Source organism: Epinephelus moara, chromosome 20, assembly GCF_006386435.1.
Source record: "Epinephelus moara isolate mb chromosome 20, YSFRI_EMoa_1.0, whole genome shotgun sequence".
Classification (NCBI taxonomy): domain Eukaryota; kingdom Metazoa; phylum Chordata; class Actinopteri; order Perciformes; family Serranidae; genus Epinephelus; species Epinephelus moara.
Genome location: NC_065525.1, coordinates 7,596,547 through 7,624,331, shown reverse-complemented (window position 1 = coordinate 7,624,331; position 27,785 = coordinate 7,596,547). Strand labels below are relative to the sequence as shown.

General features: G+C 39.8%; 2 protein-coding genes across 2 annotated transcripts in view; one reads left to right on the top strand and one right to left on the bottom strand.

Moving 5' to 3' along the window:
• The window catches only part of st3gal2 (ST3 beta-galactoside alpha-2,3-sialyltransferase 2), a 74,676-nt gene extending 54,098 nt beyond the window's left edge, over window positions 1-20,578 (bottom strand). The window contains exon 1 of the mRNA XM_050073442.1: window positions 20,462-20,578. Coding sequence (XP_049929399.1) covers window positions 20,462-20,578 — 117 coding nt within the window. The remainder of the gene's footprint in view (window positions 1-20,461) is intronic.
• Window positions 20,579-24,992: 4,414 nt separating this feature from the next.
• Window positions 24,993-27,785, top strand: part of sf3b3 (splicing factor 3b, subunit 3) — a 34,052-nt gene continuing 31,259 nt past the window's right edge. Inside the window, exons 1-5 of the mRNA XM_050072390.1 lie at window positions 24,993-25,131; window positions 25,816-25,956; window positions 26,464-26,619; window positions 26,892-27,062; window positions 27,327-27,499. Of these exons, the coding sequence (XP_049928347.1) occupies window positions 25,887-25,956; window positions 26,464-26,619; window positions 26,892-27,062; window positions 27,327-27,499 (570 nt within the window). The 5' untranslated portion in view covers window positions 24,993-25,131; window positions 25,816-25,886. The remainder of the gene's footprint in view (window positions 25,132-25,815; window positions 25,957-26,463; window positions 26,620-26,891; window positions 27,063-27,326; window positions 27,500-27,785) is intronic.

Sequence of the window (27,785 nt, the reverse complement as noted above, 5' to 3'; positions counted from 1 at the left end):
TGGATCATTAACCAGTGAGGTTTCGCATGGGACACGTAGCTTTAGCCTCAAGTCTTTTAGTACAATTAGCCATCAAATGCATATTTAAGACCCATTAGACAGGATTCTCATTTTAAAAAGCGTCAGCTGGAAAAATTATAAAGCTGCCGACAGCATTTTCAACCAATTTATGGGGCTAACGCTAGCTTAATTAGCTTGCTAGCTATTGCCATTAAAATCATTTAGCAACAGTTGTCATTTCAGCTGGCAAAATTGGCAGTCGTCAGCTAGAAATGTGGAGCCTGCTGTTGTTTAGCATTGCTTTCAAAAATTACTACAAATTTAGAGGGTAAATTTGCCACCATTATCACAGTAAACTGAATATGTGTGCTTTGAGAATGAGCTTGACAGTCATGGCAGCAGTATTTATAAGAGGGGTGAGGATCTGCAAACGGTCAGTTCTAGGAGATTTTTCTTATGTACTATGAACGTTTTCAGGTACTCGATCATCAATCATGGGAGGTGCAAGAACGAAGACTGCCAAAGTACACAGATGGCATGTCTGCATTCGTATGGTGCTCTGTCATTTTTAGCTGCACAGAAAGAATGAACCAACCACTTGTCTCTCTTCCCTCGCGTCTCCCTGCCAGCCCTGCTAGTGTCTCTGGGCTTTTCCTTCACTCCCCTCCCTCCCTTTTTCTTTCCATTAGTCTTCAGTCCTAAAGAGAGAAGCGAGAGGAATACAAAAGGGAAGACGAGAAGGAGAGTCCTCCGTCCTGAGGCCCAGTGCCAGCTGCTACCGCTGCAGAGACTATCCATCCAAACGCAGGCAGGCAGGGATGACACTGCTTTGGAATTCAGCCCTTGATGCAAACTCTGGTTGCTGTGTGACTCTCTGCCCTAATGGTGATAACAGAAGATACCCCGGTCTACGCTCTATAAACAATGTTACCATTACAAGTTTGTCTATCCCTTATCTGTCTTGTACACAGATAGTAAAAAGTCTTTATCTTTTGTTCTACACATCCACATTACTGCGTACAGAAGAAGTCATCAAAAACCTGTATGTATGCTCAACTGTTTTTGGTGCTGCCACTTAGTGCAATCATTTCTCCATGTAACATACCTCTGTGTATAAATGGACAATAAAAGGTTTTTTAGCACTATATTGGAAGGCCTCTGTAATTCTTGTCACTGTGCTACAACGAGATAAACTTGAGTCAGCAGCACATCTGTTGTTTGTGTCACATTCATCACAACGCTCGCCCACAACTCACATGAGAAAAACTGTGCACATAAATGTGTTTATTAAGGAGACAACATGGCAAATCTTGTCCAAACAACAACGAAACAGTGGGTATCCAACTTTCTTCCATTTCAAACAGACAAAAGACATTCAAGTAACATGTATGAACTAAAATGACTTGTCTATCATTAATCAGCTTTCCTATCAGCCCGCCACAACATAAAAGCTGCACTTGTTAACAGAAAACTGCTGTATCAGTTCGATCTGAAGTAAATAGATGCGGGAAGAGAAAAGCAGCTTTAGATTAACAGCTGTAATTACCAAGAATGAGCTCTGTGAGCCAGGAGCAGTGTCAGCAACTGAGAGAATATATTTCACCATAAGATGAAGGAGTATAGTCAACATTTTGTGGTATGGACTCTGAACAATGAACAGTTTACAAAGCAACTTCTGCACTTCAGGCAAATTGCAATAATATACACTGAGGCATGCCTGACATTATTTTGTAATGGCTTATTCAAAGAAAACCACCACCATTATGTCCCAACAGGCATATTGTTCTTATTAACAATTCTGTTTAGCCAAACAATTAGAAATAAATTTACGACGTCACATTTATTGCACAACGGGGGTTTAATGTGTCAAAGCCATATGCTATAATTGCTATAATAAAATCAGTATTGGCTATTACTCTGTAATACAGTTTATGATTTAATTTGCCTCAAATCTTTTGTGAACAGCAAAAAGCTGCATTCTGGCAACTGTATGTGTTACACTCAGATGTACTACCATTTTTCAATCAGAATTCAGGGTTGCCATGACGATACTTACACTGTGTCCGAAATCACATACTACAAACCACAGATGGGACCAAGCTATTGTTTTGCAAGTCACAAGTAAGTCTCAAGTCTTCAAGTCCCAAATCTTGAACTTAAAAGTTTTAAGACCTAAATGAGTTATAGTGCACTGTTGAGCTGTGATTGAGTCATAATGCACTCCTCACTAAATGTAATGCCTTTTAACAGCAGATTAATTATCTAATAAATTTACAAGAATCGTAAATGCTTTTTTAAAATTGGTCCTTACAAATTTGTCTGAAGTTGTTGTGTCTCCATCTGTAATTTTTGACACGTTTTGCATAATGCAATTTATTTTAGTTGACCATTGTGTAGTTTTTGTACACAAAAGAAATGATCTTTGGTCTGATTTTTTTCCAGCTGGCACCCCGCAACATTACATTACCTCTTTTTGATTCTCTCCTGCAACTTGACTAGATGCTGCTGGATTGATTCAAACAAAGTGAATCTGGAGAATAAAGTTTTCTTTTACCTATTCAATCTCTCTTTCAAACTTGCTGCAGACTAAATTTGAAACAATCTCAGAGTGCTGCTTGGACAGAGACAGGCAGAATTCTGTGGCAACCCTTTAAGTCAGTGTGCCAGTGAAGGGGCTAAAATTGGATTGTCCAGGATATTGCATTTCCTTCACTGCCTATCGAAGCTGATCAATGCTGATCGGAGACGTAGCCGATAAATACTCGGGACTGCTACAGGGGCATTTGTTCTGGGAATGAATGCCGATGTAACATTTCCCATTTCATATAAAAGTTTTTTGTCTAATGGGAAAGGGGCTTTAGTAGATTAAGGAGATGAAGGGAAATTAATTTAGGGCACACTTTTTCAATAACATACTCTTTGGGCTTGGGGGAAGGTATTAAGTACTTTCAAGTCATAAGGCTCAAGTCCAAGTGAAGTCCCAAGACACTGGTGTTAAAGTCCTAGTCAAGTTGCAAGTCTTTTTGTCAAGTCTAAAATCATCAAATTTGTGATTCAAGTCTGACTCGAGTCCAAGTCGCGTGACTCAAGTGCGCACCTCTTTTACCTTCTAGATACCTCATATGTATACTATCCTTCAACATACATTTGTGTGAATGAACAGTAGTATGTATCTTTTCGGACACACAGAGCTGTAATTACCACGTCACTTCCTGAGAGCCTCCTTATTGGTTGGAGACCCATAACCATGGTAACTCCTGCCAACCTCAGCTCTAGCTGGAATTTTTTAAATAATTTCAAAAATATATTACCCGGAGCAAAGTGAAATCTTACACTTACACTCAAATAGGAGCATTATCAAGATTACTGAGGTGTCTTGGTCACGGTCAATTATGAATGTTGTTGTCATTGCATTGTGGGATATTTTGTGTGGCACAGTGTCCAGTGTTTGTAAACTGTAATATTTTGTATGAAAATAACAATTCACGTACGAATGTTTCAGCATATTAGCATGGGATTTGGGAAACTGCCTCAGATCATCTGTCAGCTGTTCTGGTTTTGATCAATTCTTTTAGAGGAGGGGCGAAACTGGTTGCCACAGTGTTGTAAAAATTGAAACAGTTGCACTGGTAACTGAGTGTCAGGAAAGTCACATCCAGTTATATGAACTAGAGGGGGTATAAATCCAACCTGTCTCCATTCACATAAAACATGGTTGAAATTGCTGCAACTTTCATGTCATACGTGCTCTCTCACAGAAATCTAATGAGTACATCTTAAATTCAAGTCAGGTGGGTGCTCAGAGCGAGCAGAGTCTCTCTGGTTTTAGGGGGAAGTCGATTAACTAGGCCTCGGCCCTGCACATTTCTTGAAAAGAGGGCGGGAGGGATCCCTTTGCTCTTCCTCATTTTCTCCCCTGGGTGCTCTTTCTTACTCCGCACTGGGATGTGAGGGTGAGAGGAGACAGAGATGAAAAGGTTTTTTGGGAGACAGATGAGATGAAGTGAACACTTGACAGACAGCAGCCCTGAGAACTGTTCCTGTCTGTGCTGCGGTACAGCAGAGAGACAGACAGAAACGAAGCTCACTCTTTCGAAACTTGGGGAACAGAGCCAGCAGCGTATTCTTTACGAGTCGGATTAACCGAAAAATACTGTAGAGGAAGGCATGAAAATCAGTGACATGAGCATTTCTGGTGACAATATGTTCCTAAGTGATCTGGTCTCAGATCAGTGCCATGGTACCAGTAATGACTGCGACTGTAGGGCTGTGACCAAATAGCAAGAGCTACGTCAACTGCCTGCTCACTGAAGCTCCAGGATGGGGCGTTTTCAAAGCTCTAAATCTGATAATCAGTGAAGTGAAAATGTTATGATGGCTGCCTGTACATGTGCTCCCAGGTGAGGACAGCTCATTTAAAGAAGGCACCATAATCCTGAGAGAACAAAGCCCTCAGATCACCAGTAAGCTGATGTGATGGACGGCTGTCTACCTTCTGGCTTCCACCCATCTGGAACAAACAGGAGGCTATAATAAGTGTGACATACAGTACAAACACACATGGGCTGACCTGAACCTGTAAACACGTATGTATACACAAACACTGGGAAAACACAGAGATGCTACTGTGAGTTATGTGGGACTGATGAGTAGATGTGCAAATTGACTGACTCATTTGTTCATACACACACAAACACAAACACAAACAAACAAACACACACACACAACTAATAAAGATATGCAAAGGCCTTTATAAGGAACAATAAAGTCGCATTTTCACACAGATGTAATTTCTCCAAGCAGTGGTATTTGATCTCTGGCTAGGGTTGGGTACCGTTCATAATTGAACCGATACGGTACCAGTACCGGTATCTGGAATTTGGTACCAATCGGTACCTTATTTTGGTACTTTTTAAAGTCTAAACTTTCCAGTTTCAACATTTTATTGAGATTTTTTTGTCGCCATTGTTGCTGAGTCTGAGGTGTGAGTCATGCGCTCTCGCTCTGCCTCCACCTCAGGTACCGAAATTTGGCACCGATTCATTTTAAGTGAATCGGTACTCGGTAGTACCAACGTGAATCGGTACCAAATACAAAAAGTACCGAGTTTCGGTACCCAACCCTATCTCTGGCACAGCCTTTCTTATTGGACAGACTATGTGGTTCCTGTTCAGGATAGGCATGAGATGTCAGTATTCTTTTAACATATAGAGCATGTAGACTACCTTTTTTGTGAGAAAATAGAAAACAAAATATATATATACACCTGTATTCAACCTCTGTCTGAAAAGGCTCCATTTAGAAGAATATTTTTTAAAAGAAAAACAAAGATATGGGTGAGAATTCCTACTCTGCAGTTAAAAAGGTCTCCCCCTCTGTTCCTGAGATATGAAAGAACATTATGATGTCACAGTGAAGGTGACCTTTGGCCTTTTGGACATAAAATGTCATCACCTGATCATTTTATTCTTTTAGATATTTGTGGAAAATTTTGTCATAACTAGCAGAGGAATTTTTAAGTTATGGCTGAAAGCATGTTTTGTGGAGTCACACTGACCTAGACCTTTGACCTTCAACTACCAAATTCTAATCAGCTTATTCTTCAGTCCAAGCAGACGTTTGTGTTGAAAGAATTCCTTTAAGGTGTTCTTGAGATATCACGTTCACGAGAATGAGACAGATGCAAGGTCACAGTGACCTTTGATCACCAAAATCTAATCAGTTAATCATTGAGTCCAAGTGAACATTTGTGCAAAATTTGAAAAATTTCCCTTGAGGCGTTCACAAGAACAGGACGAACAAACAAACAGACAGACTACCCGAAAACATAATGCCTCTGACTACGGCTATCGCTGGCATGAAGGCATAAAAAATCAATAATAAAAGTTTCCCAACAAAACCAGTCACATTCCTGCAGGAATATGATCCGAAACCTACATCCACAACTAAGATTACATGTTTCCCCTATGTTAGCATGTAGCTTCATATAGCAGTGTAGGCTACATAGTTGCAGTAGCAGGCCTGGAGCAGATGATCATAAGAAGTCTGGCACACTATGACGACATACAGTAGCAAGAGTAAAAAAATAAATAAATAAAAGGTTAGAAACAGAGCATTTAGAATGGTAGGAATCCTGAGGTTTTTGCTCACAGGGATTACTTCTACATATGTTAACCTTATTTCTTGAAACTCTGGCCATGTCTAATAATGACATCCTTCTTTGTAATACTCTATCTAAGACACAAAATATGGAAAAGCATAATAGGTCCCCTTTAAACTTGTATATCATAGATGTTTTTTATAGTCTGTGCAGCACAGACAGGTGGTCTAACTCTAACCTCTACACACATTTTTGCTTGGGTGTTCATACCTGAGCCTATTCTTACATTACATCCTTTTTTTTCCTGAGAGCACTCGAGTACTTGATCATAATTTAATGCAAGTGCTCGAATACTGAAATGACTTAAAAATGCCCATCTCTAGTGCCTGTCACACCTAATCTCCCAAACTAATGCCTGAGCTTTCTAATACAACCACAGTGACACACTGTAAGGCACCTGCCTGATATTGCACCACATGAGATAAAATAGCTAGATCCTTTGCAGCAGGTTGGAACATAACTGGTAGTTGCTCTTGCTCAGGGGCTACTTGGGGGGATCTGAGACTGTCACCACAAGTGACTCAACAGCTACCTGGAGACATTCCTAATCATGCTGTCGAGTGGCATTTTCCTCTTCTTACCATGACGCGCCAGCAGATACAACTACACACAGATATGATCAGAGAGACAGAGAAAAAAACACACCACACATCAGTGAACAAATGCCATTACCAATTTGTGGCAGCACTGAAAAGTCAACCATTTTCTTAATTAACTAGCACCCATGGCATCCCTACAGAGAAACACAAAGAGATCACTTTATAAGGTACACCTGTCAGACCTAATGCAATACAGAAGCTGATCCATGAATTCTACATATACAAAGATAATAATCTTCAGTTTTTATTGACACTGTTAGAGAGGTGTTGCTTTAACTACAGGTTTGTAACTGAGGCTATAGTTTGCAGTGTTGAACTGGACCGCATTATATTGAGGTGTTTTCAGTTTTGCCCACCCCATGAGTCCCCTCCAGCTACCTCCTACCTGCTTTACTTCTCTCAACTCTGCTCTCACACTTTATTGGAAAAATAAAACACCACAAATCGAACAGCAGCAACAGAGTAATGATGCAACAACACTGCTGAAGTCTAAAGTTCAAGGAGGCCCAGAAGCAGCAAATGTATATTTACATTACTATTACCAATCAATTAAAAATTAAAAAGAAATGAATGACACCCAACCAATCAGACGCATCATGGATAAACACCAGGGGGAAGCCTAGAATAGGATTTCAGATTTTCCAGTAATTAGCCAAGCCATTACGAAACACTGCTGTTTTCAAAACATAAAGACCAAACTCACATCCCTTAAAGCATTATTGTCTCGCTATTAGTACCGATACTTACTTCCGAACTGCATCTCATTCAGTATGAGGTATTACATGGAACACGATATGATGGGACTTGAGAGATCAGACATGTGCACACACTGCTTAACTACATGCCAACTGGCACTGTCTACCTATGAATCACTCTTGGCACCAAGTCACTGATTAACGTATGCACATACTTGGCTGCCACATCCTTCTTACCCCATAACTCTGAATACTAGGTAGCTTATCAGCTTTTACAGTGAACCAATAGTACTTTGAGAAATCTCCTCAATGCCTCTATAATCAGCAAGAAGACCACATTCCTAACAATAAATCGAAACAATTATAATTCCAGGGGCAATGCTGTAATGCTCAAACTTCTCCTACTGAGAGCTATATAAATATTTCATACTTATAATCATTAGGGTGCTCCAATTTATTGTCCGAATATTGGTATCAGCCGATATTTACCTTGTTGACTCCCACTGTCCTATCGGCAGTGGCCAGTGTTTTACTGTTGATTTACATCAATTTTGCGCAGGCTAAAAAGAAGGGCTCGAGACTAACAGTGTACAGTGTAATCCAAGGGACAATAGATAATGTGTTTGGGATGAACAGAGATCTTCCCCAGGACTGATTTGGGACAAAAGGACACATTATGCCGCACTGTGAACTAAAAAATTTGAGTTAAAGCCATTAGAAGGAGAGCTAGTTAACGTTAGCTGTCAGCAACCGATGGCCTGAGCTAACAGAAGCTGCCCTGAGTTATATTATGATGTACTGAAGCTCTATTCAGTAAAAACTGGTACTGAGTGAGGGAAAATTATAATGTAATGTTATCATGTTCAAATGTATCTTTGGTATCAGCTAACAGCCAAATTGTGATTTTAATCATCGGTACCAGATTATAGAAAACAAGTGCCGCATCCCTAATAATCAAAAACGGACATTTCACCTGTTCAAGTATCTGATGCTTTTTTGGCTACCAATGACCTTTTGCATTGAAACTATCTCTGAAAAACAGCATTGGGGTGATTACAAGACTGAGATTAAAGTAAATAAATGGAAGGAGGAGAGTGTCTGTAACAGCACTAATGTCACATAATTTAGACTGTATGCAAAGACATTTTCCTGGAGCAAGGGTAACATACGAAAAATGCTGGGGACCGAGCCAACAGTGTGGCATTCTCACACCCTGTACTTTTTGGCTCTATCTGACCAGGTGTTTCTCTTAACATATAGGCCAGCACGCAGCTATTAGACCACACCTGTTCATTTATCAACATATCCAATGTTTGGTTTGCTTATTTCCATCCATGACCTGCGCATCTGTCACCAAGCTCATTACATCCAGCACGTCTGTCACCACGGCTCTCCTGTCACTGAGGGGAACATCAGTCTGACACCTCGATGCTGTGTGTCTACTTATTTATTCTGCAAACGATGCTTGTGAATGTCTTGTGCAATTGAGCTATCTCCAGTTGTGAGTCACAGCATGTGTGTGCATGTGGAGAGCGGCAGGCAGAGGGAGAGTGAGAATGAGACAGATGGAGAGAGAGAGAGAGAGTCACCTTTGCGAGGTTTGGCTTCATCAATAGGATGACCTGTGTGCCTTAACCCCGTTTAAAATCCCTCTGGAGCAGAAGTGACAGTAACTGTATCATCGAAAATTTCAGAGAGGAAAGATACAGAGGGGAGGAGAGGAGAGGGGAGGAGAGGAGAGGAGAGGAGAGGAGAGGAGAGGAGAGGAGAGGAGAGGGAAAATGTGAAGAGGCGAGAAGAAAAAAGAATAACCCAGTTAGGTTTGTGTGGCTCGATTAAACTTCTGCTCCCTAGGTATCAGATTAACCTAGTTGAAGCTTTTCCTGCTGAGTTAATTAGACAAGATTGGAGAGGGCTTCTGAGTCCCGCCACTGCAGATTTCTAATGATGTGATGAACATCAACAGCTCTGGCCTCAGAATTGAGCTTGTGAGCGAGACGGTGATCTATAATTATATTATTCGGCTGCGTTCGAATTACAAAGTACCCTCTGCAGTGCAAAGCATGTGACTGCCTGGAAATCTAATCTGGTATTTGGGCATTGATTTCATCAAGCAGGAAAACGCTGGAATGCTTATTGTATTTTGCTGAGTGTTTCAACGTTGTTTGGTCTTGAGGGGCAGCTGCAAACCGACTGAATTTTAATTGTATTTACTTCTGCTTTTGGTCCACTTGCTTTCCTTGACACCTTCATGAAATACATCAAAAGGCAAACATTTCAGTTGCCTCCAGTCTTCTTTTAAATAAGCACAGTGAGAGAGACAGAGGACCAGAGCAGACAATCATAAAAACCCACTTCACTTCTACAGCTCAGTTACACAATACTTAACAGAACCCAATAAACCTGTTCTCACCAGCATTTAAGACAGGAAATTACTTCATTTCAATGGAACTGCCACTATATGAAGATTTGCTTGAAGGTGCAGGGGGAGTTCAGCTCTGGGGAACTTTAATGTACGAATTTGCTCCACTGACCAAGAGCAAGCCATCTTGAAACAGCAAAGAAAAGAGAAAGAAGCTTGGGCAGCTATGGTGACCGGAGGTGTAAATCAAAAGTTTCATTGCAATACGATATTATATTGATTCTTTGGGGGGAAAAAATAGGGATGGACGATTTTTTATGGTGATGGCCCACCAACAGATGGAGACATGAAATGCAATACTTTTCAATGTATGCAATATTCATTCATTGTGCAAAATAAGAAAAAGCATGTAGGCCGATTCTGATGGCGTACCGATATTATCGTGCATCCCTACTTTTTAATGTTTTGGTGTATTTTCTTATCAGCATCTCTGTGTCGGCACTTCTCCAAATACAGACACACACGTACAGCACAGAGTGAGGTCAACAAACAGCAGAGCAGAGAGGTCACAGCAGAGACAAAGTAAAGATAACTTGATTATTACTCCAGCTGACGACAGTTGCGCTCATTACTTTCAGTAAGTGCAATGAAACCTTCACCAGTAAAAAGCCAAAACTTTCTCAATACACATGTTTAACCAGCATGAACATGCAGAAAGCAATATTTAAATCTGCTCTGTTTATATTCTCTCATCCATGCCATTATGTTATACACAAGCATAGCATGCTAGCTCATCTAACAGCAAACTGTTACAAGCTAAAACGAAAGCTGTCTGTATATAGTCTCACTGTTAAGCTTAGTCTGCCAATCTTAAAATTTAGCAGCAGTACCTGCAGGCAATAAATCACATCAGCAGCAGAGGGTGGAGGACAGAGGACAGGAGGGAGGACTGATACTGACTGATGTCTGTGTTCTTCATTCTTTCTAAACCTCACTCAGGAGTGTGATGGCAGGAATATGATTTATTTAACTGACATTTATATTTAGTATAGATATTATTGAGTTTATATACTTTGCTGTTGTAAACATTACTGTTGCTGAACTAGAAACATTCAGTTATATTAAAATATTCAGTTATAATCCAGTTTGTAATTTATTCTTTTTTTTTTAAATATATTTTTAAAAAGCAAAGTACTAATAGGAGTATTGATGAAAGTGGTAGTATCGATAAAATCCTAACAATACCCATCTCCACATGCTTACCATTATCGGCCTGGTGCTAGGGTGCTAGCACAGTTTTAATGGTTAAGGAGGAGGTGCGCTTGGACAGAGATGGCACCAAAGATGTGCCATGGGAATTCCAAAATAAAGGCATATCTTAAAGATGACAATATGTACTGATGATTTCGAAACGGAGTATTGATAATAGAAGTATCGATTAATCTTAACGGTACCCGTCCCTACTGCTTACCATCATCTGCCTGAAGCTGGGCTGCTAGCACTGTTTAACTGTTTAAGGGGGAGGTGTGCTTTGACAGAAATTGCAACAAAGACGTACCGTGCGAATTTTAAAATAAAGGCATTTCTTAAAGATGATGACATGTATAAATGTTTTCACTCTGCATCTATGATATTGGATCACTGATCATTGAATCAGTATGTCGATCCAGATCAATGCACTGTTACAGCCCTAATGGTGACTGAGAGGCCCTTGCATTTTTCTGGCTGGTAAGTCACAGTAGTTCATCAACTAGCCCTGCAAGGAGTCACTTGTAGAATCAAAGTTTTGATGAAGATGAGCAGATGAATACTGCTGTGCCATTTTATGGTGCGACGAGGCCATAATAAGACAGACAGAAAGAGACAGAGTGGGGAGATGAGAAGATTGTGGGTATGTTTGCTAATTATTATGTAATCAACATAACCAGAAAACCTTTATATTGAACACACTATCTGCAGTTTTCTTCCCTACAATATCTGTTCCTGTCAACTAAAGCATGATTAATGTTTGCACAGGTATGGGCAAAGCACTAGGTTGATGTTAGAGATAGACTGTGGTCTTGGTTAAGAGCAGTATGGTTAAGATGTGATTGCTTAATGTCAGGCAAGGCTTTTTGTTAAGGTTAGAGAGGGACTGTGGCCTTGCTTAAATTAAAGTCAACACTGACTTGAGGCAGTTCTGGTTCCTGGTATCAAGGACGTGATTTGTTCTTTTATATGGTGCTCTATTTATCTCTGCCTCCTTAAGCTAACCAGCTTCATATTGAACAGACAAATATGTGAGTGTTATCAATGTTCTCATCTAATGCTCTCCTAGAAAGGGAATAAGTGTGTTTCCCAAAATGTCAAACTAATCCTTAAAGTGATAAAGGTCATACTGGAAATGTAGACACTGTTGTCTGGAGGGGGTTTTGCTTGACTTTTATGTGCTAGATAATTCCAAGATGTAGGAGCTGTGTTGAAGCGGGCACCCAAAACAGTATTTGCATGACAAGATGAGTTAGTCTGAATTATCACAAAACATCATTTACTCAGCTGACCTTCCTCTTCAGCTCTGTTCTGACATTGATTTGATTTAAATGGCGTTTTCCTCTTTCTGCTCCGTGAGCACAAAGTGGTGCAAAATTTTCCTGCCATTCATGGGTGATTGTGTGTGCTTTTATCAGCGGTAACAGGAGCCATTGATTAGTAAACAGAGTGGAAATAAATGGACTGACATCGCCCGTGTTATCTAATCTGGAGGTCTGACTGTCTATTTGATTTCTACTGGAGGAATAATTAGAGATAAACAATAATACCGGGTAACCGTCGATGATGTGGCAGACAAATGAAGATTAGCACAAACAAAAGTCAGCCTGAATTGATTTCCACTAATTCATCTAAATAACTGTACAGTGCGCTGCGAAGTACAAGGCTCTCTTTGGTTTTACACTGAGTGGTTTTTAACGTTGATTCAAATACCTGTGTAAATAAAGGAGTTAGATGTGTGTGAGAAAGTTAAGTAGTTTACTGTGATAGGATAGAGTGTGTGCGCGTATGTCTGTGTGAGGGAGAGAATAAAGTACAGTTACTGTAAGTAGTTTAAAATGATAGGATTATGTGTGCTATTCCATGTGCGTGTTTGCGAATGCATGTGCAGAGAAAAGACTTTTTGAATTAACACCATGTTATCTGCATGATGTCATGTCTTGTTCATTTCCTTCCTATGCTACTGTGCAGTATGTGGTTTCACAATCTGAAAGGGTTATCGCATTATACCCTTCACAATGTGAAATCTGCCTGGTGCCTTTTTGCTATCACAAGTCTTTCATGAAAGCCCATAAACTTAACTTCACTGGGGGGCTTTTACCTCAAGGCAGTGTTTAAACTGGATGCACATCATACAATTTCTTCAGCTCATTAAGCGCTCAATTTGCTGCCACAGCCAAATTTGCACACACACAGTGCCCCGAGAAAGCTTTCATGAAGAAGTTTGGAAGTTTCAGATCTGTTTCTGATTTTTAAACTTCTAACCTTGACTATAAATTTGTTGTGCAAAGCATGAACTTAATTCCTGTCTTTTGGACAACCGCCCACAGACTTTCACCACAGAACCAAATTTCATTGCAGCCAAATATTTTGGACTTTGGAGTTTTTGTCAGTGTTTTTTATTTTAGGATGCCTCGTTGCTGAGGGTACACACAGACGCACTATCAGAGTAAGGGTAGTAAATTAACGGCAGCCACCAGCAGCTGAATGCTGGGACATTTTTAGTAGCAGCTGGTTAGTTTGACTTTGTGTTCAGATGTGAAACACTTTCATTTTTGTAGTCAGCACATTAATAGTTAGCCTGCTGTGTACTGACTCTGTGGGCACTGCTGTGGTTGGTCAAAGACCCTGAGAAGACTCAAGGCATTCAACAGAGGGGATTTACATTTCAAATCTGTTCTCAGTATTCTCAGACTGTGTGTGTGTGTGTGTGTGTGTGTGTGTGTGTGTGTGTGTGTGTGTGTGTGTGTGTGTGTGTGTTTGCACGCCCTCTCGCATGGTTTAAAGGTAAGAATCCTATTAGCAACCTCTTGGCTCAATGCTTAGTCTGTCAGCTGACATCAGATGTTCTGAGGTAGATGCTACAGCCTTGCCCCTCTGTGTGTGTATTACAGACTTGCAGGTTCTATTTGATTTCTAAACCATCAAAAAAAATATGTTTGTGTTGTTGATTAGATTGTCAAAATATAGGCAGTCGTCAATTCATAAAAAATTACAAGCTAGCCTTGCAACTTTAAAGCTGCTCTTAAATGCTAACGTGACTATGCAGAGTTTAGCATGTATAATGTTTATCATATTAATTTAGTGCGTCAGCAACGTTTGGTTAACAGTGTAAAACACTAAGTACAGCTGAGACTGATGGGAATGTCATTAGTTCTGCAGGTATTTGGTCATACACCAAAGCACTGGAAAAAATACTATTTTGACCTGATGGTGGTGCCATAGACTGTATACTCCAGTTTTGAAGCCTTGAGTTTGGCATTTTGGCCGTTGCCCTTTTGGATTTTTGGAGCTAGAAGTGACTATGTTTAGATGAGAGGTGGAGACAGCCCTAATGCTAGTGTCATGCTAATTTTCACTAACGAAAAACAGACTTAAAACCGTTAAAATAAAAAAGCAAAGATGCAGTCTGTGCAGCAGGTAAACCCTCACCTCATATTGGGGTTAATATACCTAATTTTGCTGATGAAGATGCACCCGAAAACTCTGGGGAAGCTAGTACGAGGACCTTGAGTTGAGATTATGTCCTTGAGTCCATGCACAATACTTCAATTAAATGGATTTTGTGGTTTTAAACAGAATTATTTTGAAATGTTTTGGGATCCAGAACACAAAACATGTTTGAAACACATGAAGTGGGTTTTGCCTTGAACAGTTTCCATTAAATGTCCCTTGCTCAGACCTCCAAGGTCGCTGCCGCATCTTAGTGTTTTATGGTGTGACACATTTATATTCAAACCTCTTTAAATTTTATTGTCATTGATACCTTAAAAGCATTGTTGCCTTGTAACAGTGGCTGGGTGTTCGCTTGTTACAGCTTGTTCTAACTGCATGAAATGTAGTCTGGTCTGAAGATAAATCATGTGGTGTGATTCATCAGTCACTTTAATGTACGAACATTTGATTTCATGTACTAAAACTACTCAGAAAACAACACTCGTTAATAAAACAAATTCAACATTTTCAAACAATTATTCCTTTGTGATTACCATTTTAAATACATGGAAGACATTCAAATGAAAAAATGTAATAATCAAATACCTTTTGGTGTATATGACTGTAGGAGACAACACTACAAATCTTTCATGAATAGTTTCTTTTTTTTTTTTAAATCCTCCAATAGAAACTTCCTGCATACTGTATGTATTGGCACAAACTCATGCTGTGTTTGTTTTGTGCCTGTGTGTGTGTATGAACAAATATTAAAAATGTAAAATATTAAACATAAAGAATAATAAATGAGTCTACTTGGCACATCAGTTGTTTACATCTAGTTTTTTAAAATCAGTGTGCAGATTTTTTGTGATTTACAGTTCTCTAAGATTATATATTATATATATCTTCACTGCAGAACAAAACATGACATAACAAATTGCTGTCTACCTGTGATGAACTGAAGTTGAACGGAACAACAGGAACACTTTTTTTACTCGTCACTTAGTTACAAGCATTACTACATCGTTGCTTTAGTATGGCTTTCCAGTTTTACTGTTAAGAATATAAGAAAGACAGAGAAAAAGAAAAGTTAGAGGTTGATAAAGTCCACCATGAGGACAAAGTTCCCTCTGGTTAAAGGGCTTTTCTCAGATTTTGGGTTTCACACCAAAATGAAAACTTTTAGAGAGTTGATTTAAATAAGCACTGAATTCTGACAAATCGATGGGTCTGCAGTGATTAGTTAGCCAATGCTAAAAGAATGTGTCTATACAAGCACAAAATTAGAATAGAAGTGGTTTGGGTGATATATTAGCCAGGATCACAACACCAGGCCTGCTTTGTTGCTGCAGCATCTAAGCCTCTTTTAAAGCCAGGAAAAATTCAGAAGGGAAATTTGAGCATTGTGCTCAATGCATTAAATACACACAGTGTGTGGCATCTCTAAGGGACCTTATCAAAAACATGAAGTGCCTTTAAAAACTGGGTCCTGAAAGTGAAAATATGTGGGGAAACAAGTACAAGATGGAGGCAGTTGTATTTAGCCTGAGGGACTTAGAGTGTGTGACCTGAGAGAGGCAGTTCATAGAAACAGTGGAGGGGTGGAGGGGTGGAGGGGTGGAGGTGGGTCCTGTACAACTGTAACACACTGTTGAGATATTGAGGGTTGTTGTTGCTGGTGATTTTACTGCGCTGGGTGACAGTCTGCTGACGTTTCCGCTGATTTTTAACAGTTAGATGATTAAAGCAGAAGGCCGGGTTGAAGGTTATGACACTCAACGGATTGCTAAGCTAGCGTGAGAACGCCCCCGCTTACATTTAAGCCCCTGGGTTTTCTTAGAGGATGAAGCGCCGTTGTGCTCCTTTTAAAATGTGACCGCATGGGATGAGAGGAGATAAAGAATATTCTGACACTTAAGATAAGGTGGCTATTTAAAACTATTAGGGACACATTTAACGCACATGCTAGGGAGTGTTGTGTCATGTCATCAGCACAGTTATACAATAAGTTCTGGGGTTATCGGGAATAAAATAGAAATGTTAATCTTTAAGGCCTGAAAACTTATTTTCTCAATCAGCTTCTTCCTACATGGACACAATACTTTCTGCCAAAGTTAGAACAGTTTGGGATATTTCCCATGAGAGGTTTCTACATTTCTTTTATCTGTGTGCTCATGATTTAGTCATTAATGTAATGTTATAGAGTCATGCTTAAGATCTGAAGCTGAGTTTTCAGGGACTTTAAGATAGCTCTGATTCCAGCGTACCTTTCTGTTGTATCGTTGATTATTCTTTCATTTCAAGCACCTATTCCACTGAGGTTTTGTGGATGTGCACATGACTATTCCAGCCTATTATCACTCGTTCACCATATTATTTCATTTGTGTAAGGAAAGACAGACCATTGATCAGGTAAAGTCCTGTGGCATACTGGCATGAAAATAAGTCTGTCAAATAAAAACTAGAATTACCACCTCGAGGTTGTACGCCTCTATCAACCAGTCAAATTGTATTTTACATCCATGTCTGTCCGAACTCATACGTAGCCATCACAGTAGACATTGCTTCAAATATGGATGTTGCTGCAAAGAAGCTACATATTCTTAAACATCGTTACTTCAGACATATCTTCCCCCTGGTTACACAGAAGATCTATTCAATCAGCACAGTTTCAAGGTGGATACCCGAGATTAGCGTCACTAATTCAGTATCTGACCAAATGTCTCCCCTTCTGTTCCTGAGTTATGATGTTGAATAATGGCTAAAAGTGTTTATGCAGAACATTATGATGTCACAGTGGAGCTGACCTTTAACCTTTTGAATATGTCATCACTTCATTATTTTATCTTAATAGATGCAAGTGTTAGCATATGAATTCTTGAGTTATGGCCATAAATGTGTTTTTTGAAGTCACAGTGACCTTTGACCTCCAAAATCTAATCATTTTATTCTTTAGTCAGTTTTAGTTTGTGCCAAATGTAATGAGATGAAATTCCCTTCAGATATTCCTAAAATGTAGCATTTATGAGACTGAGACCGGTGTGAGGTCACAGATACTTTGACCTTTGAACACCAAAATCTAATTTGTTCAGTCTTGAGTCAAAGTGGGCATTTGTGCCAAATTTGAGGAAATTCCCTTAAAGGGATAGTGCACCCAAACATGAAAATTCACCCATTATCTACTCACCCTCATGCCGATGGACTGCCTCTCTGGGCACCGCGTTCACATGTGCGCACTTGTGCGAGACCGTGATGCAAACACAGATGTACAGGTAAGCAAGCGTGCGCACGTGAACACAGTGCCCAAAGAGGCAGTTAGAGCTACAGGCTACAATGAGGCTAAAAACAGAGTTCAAATGACGTTTTTCCAAACAACTTTTTATGTCGGGGCTTCAGGACACTTGGATCAATACGGACGAGCAGTATGGAGATATTTTGTGGTTTCAATTATGTGTTTTTGGACGTTTGAATCTGGAGCGCCATAAGCCTCCATTAGGTGGAGTTTTGTTGCAACTTCCTCTCCCCTTGGATCTCTGCAAGTGTTGTGAGGACTCTAAAACTTCACCTGATCCTCCATCGGCATGAGGGTGAGTAGATAATGGGTGAATTTTCATGTTTGGGTGCACTATCCCTTTAAGGCAATGTGTTAGACAGCCAGGCGACCCAAAAACATAATGCCTCTGGCCACAGCTTGCACCAACACGGAGGCATAAAATCAACTTTGATTTTGGCATGTTGTAGCCTATTACAAAGAAATTAAATCCATATCAATGGATACCAATGAACTGGTGGGAACGATCACAGAGGAGCTGTAATCACATTTCAGGGCGCACTGTGTTAAAGGGAGAGGAACACCAGTTAATGTATCTAAGTGCATGAGACTTACATCCTTCATCCTCTGTTTTATCTGCAGTATCTTCGATGGTAAAGTATGCGTAGCTACAGGGCTGAAACTATTAGTCAAACAGTTGATTAGTCAATAACAAAATCAATCAACAATAATTTTGATAATTAATGAATATCTTTGGATTTTTACTGTTGGTCATTTTCCACTATTTTTCCACTTTACATAGTAATCAATTACTTAATTCTAGAAATAACTGACAGATCAATGGATGATTAAATGAGTCATTAGTTGCAGCCACATTTAACTATAAAAGACCACGGACTCAAACTGTTTTTTTAGTCTCTGTTTTTTTTCTGTTTGTTTTAGTTACAACTTCCCTGCACTGCTAACCAACATTGTTTGATGTACAGGAGGAGCAGACATGGGCATAACATGCGATTCTCGGTTTGTGTGCAACAACTTGTTTGTGAGCTACAGTTACCCAGAATCCCTTTCTCTGTATACCTGTGCAAAGTTGTCTCCGTGTATTTTGCAAATGCATGTTTCAGCACAATCTCTCCACCCTTTCCTTTCCTACAGTACAGATAGTTCTCCACCAAAGCAGATGGGAAGATGGTTGACTGGTCTTATCTGCATCTGCTTGACATTAAAATGTTAGGTAGCCACTGATTTTATGTCCATTTGTGAAGAGAAGAGAAGAGAAGAGAAGAGAAGAGAAGAGAAGAGAAGAGACGAGAAGAGAATTTCCCCTTACAATCTTCACCTTTTACTGAGCAGACGAAGCTGTCCCTCCATCTACTCTATCCTTCACGGCACTCAGACTGGTGTTGTCTCTTAGCAACACCGCCAGGCAAATCGATGGAGGGGAAAAGAGAGCGACAGAGAGATGAATGAAGGGGGGGCGAGAGGACAAAAGGCGAGAAAGAAGTGGAAAGAAGTGGGGAGAAGGGCAAATGGGTGTCAAGTGTACAAAGAAGGGGATAAGAGAAGGGGAATGGAGTTGAGAGGTAGGGAGGGAGGAGAGGGGATAGGTTAAAAAAAGCACAGCACGGGAAGGAAAGGTAACTAAAGGAAGATGGGGGAAAGAGGAGAGGAAAGATGGGGAAGAGGGGAGGGAGAAAGAGGAGGGAGAAACAGTGGGAAAGAAGCTAGGGAGGGACGCTTAAATGTCAAGCTCTCACCAAGTTGCTGCATTTAATGTCATTTGGGACCAAAATGTCAAAACGATAAAGCAGACTACATTTTGACTACATTTCTAGGAAAATACTTCACTAAGAGTTTGGTTATAAAATATACAGAGGGCTCATTTGCCTGGAGAACTCTTTCAACAAGATCTGACTTCAAAGTAGATGTCAGACATTTTTATAGCAACTTTTCCCCCTGATATTATAATAAAAACTGCAAGATTAAATGTGGGATAAGGCTTGGGTAAGAGGAGAGCCCACAGTTTGTCAAAGTGCTCATACTTTGTGTTGCTCAACTGACGCCCATAGGACGGTAAAGGGTTTTTAGCCCTGTCAGGCAGGTCAAGGACTACAATGCATCTCCAGCCGGGCAGAGGGAGATGTAAAGAGCCGATGGCCTCCGACACCAGCAGCGCACACACAGGAGGAAGAGAATGATGCCTGCCTCTTCATCATTACACCACAATGCACTGATTCACCGAGCTGTGTTGGTTTCCCTCTGAAGTACCCTGTGTAGAGACAATTTGGCTGCACATAAATGATATTCCCACAGGCTCACCTTGCTGTGCCGGTTGTATTTCTGGATGAAGTCCCAAATCAGCGTTCAGCCACCGGGTCCTTTTCAGCCGTGCTCGCTGCTCTTGCTGCTGCTGCTGCTTATTTCAAGCATCTAGCGGCTCGTCGTTCACAGCAAGCAGTCACGTTGTCTGGACCTGAATGTGTGTGCTTTTCCTCCACTCTCTCAGGATGCAAAGTCAAACGACCAACGAAATTTAAATGGACCTCGGATAACGAAGACAATAAGATGCTAGCGGTTACAACCTAGCTGTGCAAAGGCAACGACAGACAGATGTTGGAGAGGCTAACACCTGCTAACCCGCTCGCTGAATAGTAATTAGTAATGAGGCAGCGTCCAACGCTAGAAGAAGACCGTGGACTGTGGTCCAGGACGGCCCTCAGCGACCAGGCAGGAGGAGCAGGAGGCGGTGTCGGTTGGTGTCTTCCTGGGAGGGACGGTCCTCGTAAACCCCGTGGCCACCGCTGTCATGCTAACTAGCATAAATCTACAACTTCCTGTTTTACCTTTTCACAATTAAAATATTAATGCGTGTGTTTTAATCATAAAACCGTGTCACTAAGAGAATGCATATGGTATATCATTTTTTATTTATTTATATTATGTTCTGCTCCTTCATTGTCTCTTTTACCTTTATTTTTTTAATCTTTTTTTCCCATTTTTATCGTATTTGGTCATATTTTGATACAAACCAAAGGCAAATCATATAAAAGAATATATTAATATAAGTAAATAATTACAAATAAATGAATAACACACATATCTCTCAAGCATATCAACTATTTTATATATGTGTATATATATATATATATATATATATATATATANAAGCACATACGTGCTATGAACTGATGTATTGCCGCAAAGAAAATATAACATACGGCAAGTAGAACATTGTATATATATCAAGTTAAAATTAAATCAAAATTAAATTAATAAAATACTTTCAAACCATATAGACTAATGCATGTGGAGTAACTTTTTTTACTGTTTCATTTCTTATTGTCTCTTTTACCTTTTTTTTTTTTTTTATCAAATTGTGTTGTTTAAATCAAGTGCAAATCACACACACACACACACACACACACACTAAATGAATAAGTATATTTAGTATATATACTAAATGCATAAATACAGAAATTAATAAATACATTAAATAGAGATTCATGCATACATAGGGTTCTGCGCAGTATCTTAGCTGTTCCTAGGACTTCACACTTCTGGACTGGGCTTCAGATGTTGTTCCTGGAATCTGCTGGAGCCACTCTCCCAGTTTGGGGGTCACAGCCCCTAATGCTCAAATTGCCACTGGGACCACTTTAGACCTCACCTTCCACATCTGTTCCAGTTGTCCTTTCAGCCCCTGGTACTCAGTCGTTTTATGCTCCTTCTTCCTTGTCAACAACCACTATGTCTGGTTGGTTTACTTGCAGCTGCTTGTCAGTCTGAAACGTAAAGTCCCGCGGGATCACAGGATCCTATTGTTCTCAAGCACTTTGGATGGTTTGTCCCTCAGGACTTGAGGACTTCTAGTCCATACGTCCGTGCTGCTCGGTGGACGCTGTTCCAGCTCACTGTTTACTGCTGGTTGCCCAGCCTGAACCAGGGATACATACATACATATACATATATATTCCTACATATACATATTTACTAGTGAAGTTATTTAGCCTATACATTGTCCTTTTTGTCCTACATTCTATTTTGTTGTAGCAACACATAAGTTCCAGCCCCTTGACAAAAACCTGTTTTCCCACCAGAATGCAAAAATGGATCATCTCTGAAGCCCTACAGTCCCCTAAAATAAGTGGTTCACCTAATATATACAGTTTAGGAGTGAAATCAAAATTATAACTTCAAAAATCATAAATACATTCATGGATATGCATAAATGTTTCTTTGGATCCTTGACATTTCCAATAATCCTCATTATCTCTGAGCCTTAGTCTAAACATTTTGGATCGTAATCACTAAAAACTATTTGCTATCTTAACTAAAATCGAACTAATCTAATCTTAATTAGACTTTATTAGAACCAGTTGTTTAGCCTATAAATAGGCTAAAAGTTTGAGTACAAGAGGGGAAAAAAATGCAATTCTGATATTAAACAGACCAAAATATAGTAAGATAGAAAGATGTTGAGGGGATCTGTTCACATTTAGTAAATATATTCTGATGTTGCCAATACCCATTAGCACAATGTTGCCGCTTTTACTTTGAAAACAAACTCACAGGTAGCCTCCTAATCAAGTGAACTCCCCAGCTTTATGCTGACAGTTGAATGAATCCCACAAAGAAGATATTCAGAAGAGCAAAACTACCACAATTACAGAGCTCTGACACTACAGCCGCACAAACAGGCTCAAAACTTACCTTTAAATATTTGAGTATTGATTATAAATCATTCATATTTACTGTTTTCCTATCATATCCACACACTGTAATAGATGCACTAATTATGGGTTGCACCCATGTGGCTGACAAACTAACTCCTGCCTCCCTCATCCAAATCAATCATGAGAATATGAACCCACTTTTACTCACTTAATGCTCTTCATATTTTCAGGACAGAGTTCACTCATCTCTGGGCTGTGTTGTGGCATGCTGTCCCCCCCTCTCTGCATTCCTGATGCATGCAAAGCATTTTGGAATTTGTAGTTTTTACACACACTGAAGGTTACTACATTTTCAGGGACTGATTGAGAAGTCAATATCCTCTTGAAATATAATACAAAGACATTTTCACCCACAGATCACACTGAAGAATGAGTAAAAAAAATAATGTCCATGCTCTGCTCCAAACATTAAACTGAGAAGAAATCAATATCCAGAATGAGAGTGAGGAATAAGGTCAGCTACTCTTTCTTCATATGTCACATATGGCCGACTACTTCCCTATGATTAAATCATAAATATTCATTATACACTGGCACTAAAATTAGTTCCTAAATAAGAAACCAAGTTCAACAAGGCACTGCTGAGGTGATTTTTCAGTGTGATGGCACCACCACTCACCAGACTGCTAAAAACAATTGGCTCAGTTGTCATTTTCTGGTTCACTCAGCACATTAAATGGACCAAGGAGCTGTGAATCCATCTGGGCTGATATTATGTATTGTCAGAAAGACTGGTAGTGTTCTTAGAGTGTGTCCAGTCCAAACATAAGTGAGGCCAGCATGGCAGGGAAAAGTCAAAGAAGTGTTTCCATAGTCCACCTGACTACTAATGGTCTCTTTCATGTGTGTGTGTGTGTGTGTGTGTGTGTGTGTGTGTGTGTGTGTGTGTGTGTGTGTGTGACAGAGAGAGAGAGAGAGAGAGAGAGAGAGAGAGATGGCCAGACAGAGACAGCATGCGCAGTGACTGTGCTTATTTCCAGACATCAGTGTCAGCTGTGGTTTTGCACCATCATGTCCACCACACCACCCTGAGGACACCTGATAGTCAAGATGGGAAAAAATGCTGCTGCTGCACAGACAGACACACACACACACACACACACACACACACACACTTCTGGTGTAAATTACATCTGATCACTGACTCGATGCATTTAAGCTCCCACAGTATGTTGTTCAAATACAACTTAAGAAAAACAATGCACAAATGTATTCAAGCCTTAAGCCTTTCTTTTCATGTCGTTAGATGAAAAAGGAAAATCCACACTATCAGACAAAAACAAATGTCCTGTATCTTCTTGTCCCAACATTTCCATAAATCTATAGTGATGCTTACTCTGCTACTGTAAATACTGTAGCCTATTGTGTAGATGTAATTTTGTGATTGATGTAATTGTATTTACTGTGTACATAATTATCAATGAGTGGGATTTTACAAAAAAATGTTTCTTATTTTCCCTTCTTTTTCTCCTTCTTCTTCCTTATCTTCTTTACTTGTGTTAGGCTGCATGACATGAGTTTGTTCAGATAGCGTCACTGGTGGACCTGTCAGACTTTAGCCGACAGCATTAGCATTGAGCTAATATTTATTGAAATTGACTATATACCATGAATAACATCACTTTTGATCATTCGATGTTGTTAAATGATACATTAAATGTCATCCAACATACATATGATGAAATAATTTTGTAAGTGTGTTCTTTTTTAGTATCTAAAGCCTGCTCAACCAGTTGAACTGTCCTTTTATGGTAAATGTAGTGATACAATTTTTCTAAAATGAAACAGGATGCATATTCACTGTTGTTAATACCATGTATTCAATGTTATTCTATTATATATTTGATGAAAAAAAATTACATCAGTATGATTTTTGACCATTTCTGAGATGTTTTCAATGTACTGTAATGCTAAATATCGAGATTTAAAAAGTGGAAAATAGTACTAGCACTGGTAATACTACTTATTCCATGGTAACAGATTGATATATGTTGGTATATTTTTTTCTTTGTTTTGCAAATACCATGAAGTGACTACACAATCGTTTGATAGAGGCTTATATTTAAAAAAAAAACTTTCACATCTGTTAAAACGTAAATAAATAAATACATTTTTGTTATTATTGCCCCAAGGAAATGACAAAGCAATGCTTTTTTCTTAGTCTGGACAGAGTGTATGTAGGCTATTCATTTTGCTGCCATATTAGTCAGTCAGCGGGCTTTGTTTTTAGAGTTAAGCAGCGTAATGTTAATGAATGTGAAATAATATCCATCACAAGATCACTTATTGCGCATGGATGAAGTGCATAAAAAAGGGGGGGGCAAGATATCTAAACAATGACTGTAACTGTACAACACTGGACATAACCTCCACCCTGTCCGCGTGTTTCATTATATTTAGGTCCGTTATTAAGGTCTTTGTTGACATCTGCTGGAGATTCAGCGCTACTACCGCATGTGTCAGGTTTCTGTCAGGCACTGTGTGGGCCACCTCACGTGACGTCGTTTTGGCTGACGAAGGACCCACTAACGGCGGCTCATCGTCGGCTTCCCACAGTTTCATGGAGACTATTTAGTTTATATGAAACTTTATCCGTCTGAAATCAGAATCATCCTAACTAAGACGCCGGTAAATATTTTATTGTACAAATATATAGCTTGTTAGTAATCAAATGGACGTGATATGCATGTGAAGTGCGCACCGTCTGAAGTAATATAGCATGAAAAATGGGGGATAGCGGCAGGCAAAAGTGGCGCTTTGTATGAATGGGAACTCAGTCCGCTGAATTCAAGTTGATAGGTCAGCGGTGTAGGCTCACTGTGTGCACTGTTGTGGCCAAGCTGAATTATTAAGGCTAAAGATAGGTAGCTTTGTGCTTCTATGGTTTTATAACAAAGGAGCTAACTTTGCAAACAAACCTACTTGATAGTTATTTAGACTTGCTAAGCGTGAAGTTCGTCTTCTGCTTGCTAAGCTAACATTAGCATTGCTCTCCGGGTAACGACATGTAACTAAACGCCACAAGTTCAGTCTGTGTGTCCAACAAGCATGCTAACCCTCTGCTAACTCTAACTGGTTATACTGCCAGGAGATTATTTCGTCTCTGGAAGGTAACTCATTTTTACCACGGTGCTACTTCCTCAACAGTGCAGCTCAGTTCAGTTTGAATACGTTACCTCTGAAACAGCCAACACACCAAAACAACGACACATTTAAAAGACTGGTCATTGAAAATAAACTAGTCTTAGCATAAACACAGATACTAATGTTCACACTTAAACATCGCTCTTTGTTTCCCTCTGTGTCCCACAGTTTTAGGCCGAGCTAAGTGCTCTGTCTGCAGCCCCTGAAGAACCTTGTGGGGAAGCCAGAGAAAAGGAGCCATGTTTCTGTACAACATCACCCTGCAGCGTGCCACGGGCATCACTCATGCCATCCATGGAAACTTCTCAGGTGAGACTACTGCCCGCCTTCTTCTCCTGTGTGGCTGTGTTAACATTTTCCATCTCTGTTGTCAAATTTATTAAAAGCTACAGTAGGAAGACTACTGCTCGATGGTCAGAGAAGTTTGTATAGCAGCTGTAACTCAGTTGTCAGAGGCGGATTCTCATTCATTTTAGGGTTGGTGTAACAATACCCGGCTTCTCTTTTCCACATGGCAACGTGTCCTTGAGGAAACACCAAGCCCCAGTTTGCTCCTGATGTGTGTGGAAAAAGTTAACTTGTACAGAGTTGTAATTAATCTTCTTCTGTCTGTTGAAATGCATACTTTTGTGTTTCTGTGTTGGGATCTATTTATCAAATGCTCATGCATTACTTTTTAAGTGCTGGTGGTGAGTTTTCAACTTGTCATTTTCCCCATGCATTTTCTCTGAGAGAATGCAACACCTCTGAATGTTTCTCTGCAGTTGATAGCTGAAATGTGACAAATGCTGAAAAGAGATGTTTTTGTCTTTGTAGGAACCAAGATGCAGGAGATTGTTGTTTCCAGGGGAAAGATCTTGGAATTATTGCGGCCAGACGCCAACACAGGAAAGGTGCACACTTTGCTCACAGTGGAGGTGTTTGGCATCGTTAGATCCCTGATGGCCTTCAGACTAACTGGAGGAACCAAAGGTACGTAGCCAAGGGTGCATGCACTACTAACATGGATTATAAAAGAAACCATTCTAAATGTGTTTTTTCCCTCGGATGGATTTTCATGAAATAGATTTCCGTATGTGCAGAGTTATACATTGGTTTGACATTCCTCTGTGGAAGGGAAAGGGTTTCCCTCTTCAACCAGAATTTTATTACCTCAGTGATTTAAAAATTGATAAAGTGTAAGGGGGAAAAAGTGTATTTACTACCTTTGTTTTTTATATTTATCTATGTTCTTGTGTTTGTAGACTACATTGTTGTTGGGAGTGACAGCGGTCGTATTGTCATCCTGGAATATCACCCATCGAAAAACCAGTTTGAGAAGATCCATCAGGAAACGTTTGGGAAGAGCGGCTGCCGGCGCATCGTCCCTGGACAGTTCCTGGCTGTCGACCCAAAAGGCAGAGCTGTTATGATAGGTACGAACTAATATCCAAGAGTTAAAATGTTTGTATAAATCTAATGGTTGAACCAAACAAGGTAAATTACAGTATGTGCTTGTGGTCATGTTACACAGACAGATGAGGTTAGTATACCTCTACAACACAGTAAAATGTGTCGGTATTATACTGTAATCTTTTATCGAGCACCTCTTACATACATACGTTAGAAAGGATTTATTAGTGCAGTTCAATAAAACATTAAGTTAAGCGTTTTGGATGCCTTGTCTCTTTCCTTTTTAGGAGCTATAGAGAAGCAGAAGCTGGTTTATATTCTGAACAGAGACGCAGCTGCCAGACTGACCATCTCCTCTCCACTGGAAGCCCATAAAGCAAACACACTGGTCTACCATGTAGTGGGAGTCGATGTCGGCTTTGAAAATCCCATGTTTGCCTGCCTGGAGATGGACTATGAGGTAAGGTCACGAAAAGAACATTAAGTCTTTAACATAATGCAGCATTCTCACTCCCAGCTCGTCACATATCGCAGCCTGGTCAGTGGACTTTCACGCCTACATAATACCCGCTAGGTATCTTGGGTGTGTCTGTTGTTGATGACCTGGAGCGCCATGTCAAGTTACATGCATTGTGTTTTTAAAAATACACGTTTATTTTCCCAGGAAATGTACAGTTTCTGTTTGTTAGATACATGCAGTCTTTTTCAAAATAAACTTACAGCATAGATACAACACAGAGTATTAA